Raw genomic sequence first — 4,781 nt, forward strand, 5'->3', positions numbered from 1 at the left:
TCAGTTCAAAATCGCCCAAAATTCAGTTCAAAATCGCCCAAAATTCAAGTTAAAATTGCCCAAAATTCGACTTAAATTCACCCATTTTTTGCCCCAAGTTTGACCTAAAATTGCCCAAAATTCAGGTTAAAATCGCCCAAAATTCAGACTAAAATCGCCAAAAAACAGGCTCAAAATCGCCCATTTTTGCCCCAAATTCAGCTCAAAATAGCCCAAAATTTGACTCAAAATCGTCCATTTTTTACCCCAATTTCATCCCAAATTTGACTCAAAATCGCACAAAATTTGGACCAAAATCGCCCAAAATTCAGCTCAAAATCACCCAAAATTCAGGTTAAAGTCGCCCAAAATTTGGGTCAAATCGCCCCAAATTTCGGCTCAAAATCGCCCATTTTTTGCCCCAATTTTCCCAAAATTCAGCTAAAAATCGCCCATTTTTAGCCCCAAATTTGACCCAAAATCACCCCAAATTCGGCTCAAAATCACCCAAAATTCAGCTCAAAATCGCCCCAAAATTGCCCCAAAACCGCCCATTTTTGACCCCAAATTCAGCTCAAAATCGCCCATTTTTGCCCCAATTTCTTCCCAAATTTGGCTCAAAATCGTCCATTTTTTGCCCCAAATTCACCGAAAATTCAGTTCAAAATCGCCCAAAATTTGGCCTAAAATTGCCCAAAATTCGGGTTAAAATCGCCCAAAATTTGGGTAAAATTCGCTCAAAATTCGACTCAAAATCACCCATTTTTTGCCCCAGTTTTACCCAAAACTTGACTCAAAATCGCCCAAATTTTGGTCTAAAATTGCCCATTTTTGCTCCAAAATCGTCCCAAATTAGACTCAAAGTCACCCCAAATTTGGCTAAAAATCGCCCATTTTTGCCCCAATTTCGACCCAAATTCATCTAAAAATTGACCCAAATTTGGCTCAAAATCGCCCAAAATTTGGCTCCAAATCCGCCACTTTTGGTCCCAATTTCACCCAAAATTGCCCAGAATTTGACTCAAAATCACCCATTTTTTGCCCCAATTTCAAACCAAATTTGACTCAAAATTGCCCCAAATTTGGACCAAAATCGCCAAAAAGTAGGCTCCAAATCAGCCATTTTTTGCCCCAATTTTGCCCAAAATTCTGCTCAAAATCACCCCAAATTCAGCTCAAAATTGCCCCAAATTTGGCTCAAAACCACTCATTTTTTGCCCCAATTTTGCCCCAAATTCGGCTAAAAAACGCCCAATTTTGCCTCAACTTCAGGTTAAAATCGCCCAAAATTCAGGTTAAAATCATCCATTTTTTGCCCCAAATTTGGCCTAAAATCACCCAAAATTCAGGTTAAAACAGCCCAAAATTCAGGTTAAAATTGCTCAAAATTTGACTCAAAATCGTCCATTTTTTGCCCCAATTTTGTCCAAAATTTGAGTCAAAATGGCCCAAAATTCAGTTCAAAATGGCCCAAAATTCAGGTTAAAATGACCCAAAATTCAGTTCAAAATCGCCCAAAATTTGGCCTAAAATCGTCCATTTTTTGCCCCAATTTTGCCCAAAATTTGGCCTAAAATTGCCCAAAATTCAGGTTAAAATCGTCAAATTTTTGCCCCAAATCGCTCCAAATTCGGCCTAAAATTACCCAAAATTCAACTCAAATCACCCAAAATTCGGCCTAAAATCACCCATTTCTTGCCCCAGTTTCACCCAAACTTTGGCCTAAAATTGCTCATTTTTTGTCCCAAATTCGAATCAAAATTGCCCAAAATTTGATTCAAAATCGCCCCAATTTGCCCCAATTTTGCCCCAGATTTGTCTCAAAATTGCCCAAAATTCATCTCAGAATCGCCAAAAATTTGACTCAAAATTGCCCAAAATGCAGCTTGAAATCGCCCATTTTTGGCCCCAATTTCATCCAAAATTTGGCTCAAAATCACCCAAAATTCGGCTGAAAATCACCCCAAATTTGGCTTAAAATCGTCCATTTTTTGCCCCAATTTTGCCTCAAATTCAGGTTAAAATCGCCCAAAATTCGGCTCAAAATCGCCCCAAATTTGGCTCAAAATCACCCCAAAATCGCCCATTTTTAGCCCCCAGTTTGGCCTAAAATCTCCCAAAATTCGGGTTAAAATCACCCCAAATTTGGCTAAAATCATCAATTTTTTGCCCCAAGTTTGGCCTAAAATCACCCAAAATTCAGGTTGAAATCGCCCAAAATTTGGCCTAAAATAGCCCATTTTTGCCCCAAATTCCCCCCAAAATGTGGCTCGAAACCACCCAAAATCTGACTGAAAATCACTCAAAATTTGGCTCAAAATCGCCCCAAATTCAGATTAAAACTGCTCCGAATTTTGCTCAAAATCGCCCATTTTTGCCCCAATTTCACCCAAAATTTGGTCTAAATTTTTTTTTCCCAGAATTCCCATATTTTCTGCTCAGAATTCCCGTTTTTTCCCAATTTTTCCCCGGTTTCCTGCGGCTGTGGATCTCTGTTCTGGTGATCTACCCGACGAACCAGGGCATCATCACCCCAAAATTCGCCTCAAAATCACCCAAAATTTGGCTCCAAATCGCCCCAAATTTGACCTAAAATCACCCATTTTTGGTCGCAAATTCAGCTCAAAATCCCTCAAAATCGACTTGAAATTGGGGTAAAAATGGGCGATTTTAGGTCAAATTTGGGGCAATTTTGAGACGAATTTCAGTCGAAACTGGGGCCAAAAATGGGTGATTTTGAGCCAAATTTGGGCAATTTTGAGCTGATTTGGGGGCTAAAAATGGGTGATTTTGAGCCACATTTGGAGCTAAAAGCGGGTGATTTTAAGCCAAATTTGGAGGTAAAAATGGATGATTTTAAGCCAAATTTGGGGCTAAAAATGGGTGATTTTGAGCCAAATTTGGGGTGAAATTGGGGCAAAAATGGAGCGATTTTGAGCCAATTTTTTGACGTTTTTAGGTCACATTTTGGGCAAAATGAGGGCGAAAAATGGGCGTTTTTTAGCCAAAAACCGACTCAAAATGGCCTGGTTTTGGCCCCAAAATTAGGATAAAAACCCCCAGACCCTCCTCTACCAGGATTTTTGCCAAAATTCCCATTTTTCCCCATTTTTCCCAATTTTTCCCCAGTTTCCTGCGGCTGTGGATCTCGGTGCTGGTGATCTACCCGACGAACCGTCATCGCCCTCACCCCAAATTCAGCTCAAAATCACCCAAAATTTAACTCAAAATCACCCAAAATTCGGCTCAAAATCGCCCCAAATTGGACTCAGAATCCCCCCAAATTCAGCCCAAAATTGTCTAAAATTCGGCTCGAAATTGTCCCAAATTCAACTCAAATGGCCCCAATTTTGACCCAAATTTGTCTCAAAATTGCCCGTTTTTGGTCCCTAATTCGGCTCAAAATCGCCCTAAATTTGGCTCGAAATTGCCCATTTTTTGCCCCAATTTCGACCCAAATTCAGCTCAAAATTGCCCCCAAATCACCCATTTTTTGCTGCGATTTTGCCTCAAATGTGGCTCAAAACCTCCCCAAATTTGGCTCAAAATCACCCGTTTTTGCCCCAATTTCACTCCAAGTTTGGCTCAAATTCAGCTCAAAATTCAGGTTAAAATTGCCTCAAATTCAGCTTAAAAATGCCCATTTTTGACCCTAAATTCACCTCAAAATCACCCATTTTTGCCCCGATTTCGCCCAAAATTTGACTGAAAATCACCCAAAATATTTCCCTCCAAATTCAGCTCAAATTTTCCCGATTTTTCCCCATTTTTCCCCATTTTTCCCCAGTTTCCTGCGGCTGTGGATCTCGGTGCTGGTGATCTACCCGACGAACCAGGGCATCATCACCCCAAAATTCGGCTCAAAATCACCCAAAATTTGGCTCCAAATCGCCCCAAATTCAGGTCAAAATCTCCCCAAATTTGGCCCAGAATTGCCCAAAATTTGACTCAAAATCGCCCCAAATTTGACTCAAAATCACCCCAAATTTGGCTCAAAATTGCCCCATTTGGCACCAATCTCCACCCAAATTTAGCTCAAAATCACCCATTTTTTGCCCTGATTTTGCCCAAATTTGGCTCAAAATCACCCGAAATTTGGCCTAAAATTGCCCATTTTTTGCCCCAAAATTTGACTCAAAATCCCCCATTTTTAGCCCCAAATGTGGCTCAAAATCTCCCAATTTGGCCCCAATTTCACCCAAAATTGCCCAAAATGGGGTCTAAAATCACCCCAAACTTGCCTCAAAATCGCCCCAAAATTTGACCTAAAATCGCTCATTTTTTGACCTCAATTTTGACCCAAAATCGCCCCAAATTTGACTGAAAATCACCCCAAATTCAGCTGAAAAATGTCCATTTTTAGCCCTAAATTGGGCTCAAAATCACCTATTTTTCACCCCAAAATTGCCCAAAATTAGGATAAAAAACCCCAGACCCCCCTCCACCGGGATCTTCCCAAAAATTCCCGATTTTTCCCGATTTTTCCCAATTTTTCCCCAGTTTCCTGCGGCTGTGGATCTCGGTGTTGGTGATCTACCCGACGAACCAGGCCGTCATCGCCCTCACCTTCGCCAACTACGTCCTGCAGCCCCTGTTCCCCGACTGCCACACCCCAGAGCCCGCACAGAGGGTCCTGGCGGCCGCCTGCCTCCGTGAGTTATCCCGGAATTCCCAAAATTCCCAAAATTCCCAAAAAATCCTGGCCAAAAAGGGCCAAAAATGGCGAAAATCCGCTTTAAAATGACCCAAAACTGACCCAAAACTCACCCAAAACTCACCCAAAACTGACCCCAAACTCACCT

General features: G+C 41.4%; 1 protein-coding gene across 1 annotated transcript in view; it reads left to right on the forward strand.

Annotated features, from left to right (window-relative positions):
• The window catches only part of LOC113981080 (large neutral amino acids transporter small subunit 2-like), a gene marked incomplete at both ends in the record, with an annotated part of 5,446 nt that extends 815 nt beyond the window's left edge, over positions 1–4,631 (forward strand). The window contains one exon of the mRNA XM_027708319.1: positions 4,480–4,631. Within this exon, the coding sequence (XP_027564120.1) occupies positions 4,480–4,631 (152 nt within the window). The remainder of the gene's footprint in view (positions 1–4,479) is intronic.
• Positions 4,632–4,781: the final 150 nt, after the last annotated feature.

The sequence above is a fragment of the Neopelma chrysocephalum genome, unplaced genomic scaffold (assembly GCF_003984885.1).
Source record: "Neopelma chrysocephalum unplaced genomic scaffold, ASM398488v2 Primary Assembly neopelma1_96028, whole genome shotgun sequence".
Classification (NCBI taxonomy): domain Eukaryota; kingdom Metazoa; phylum Chordata; class Aves; order Passeriformes; family Pipridae; genus Neopelma; species Neopelma chrysocephalum.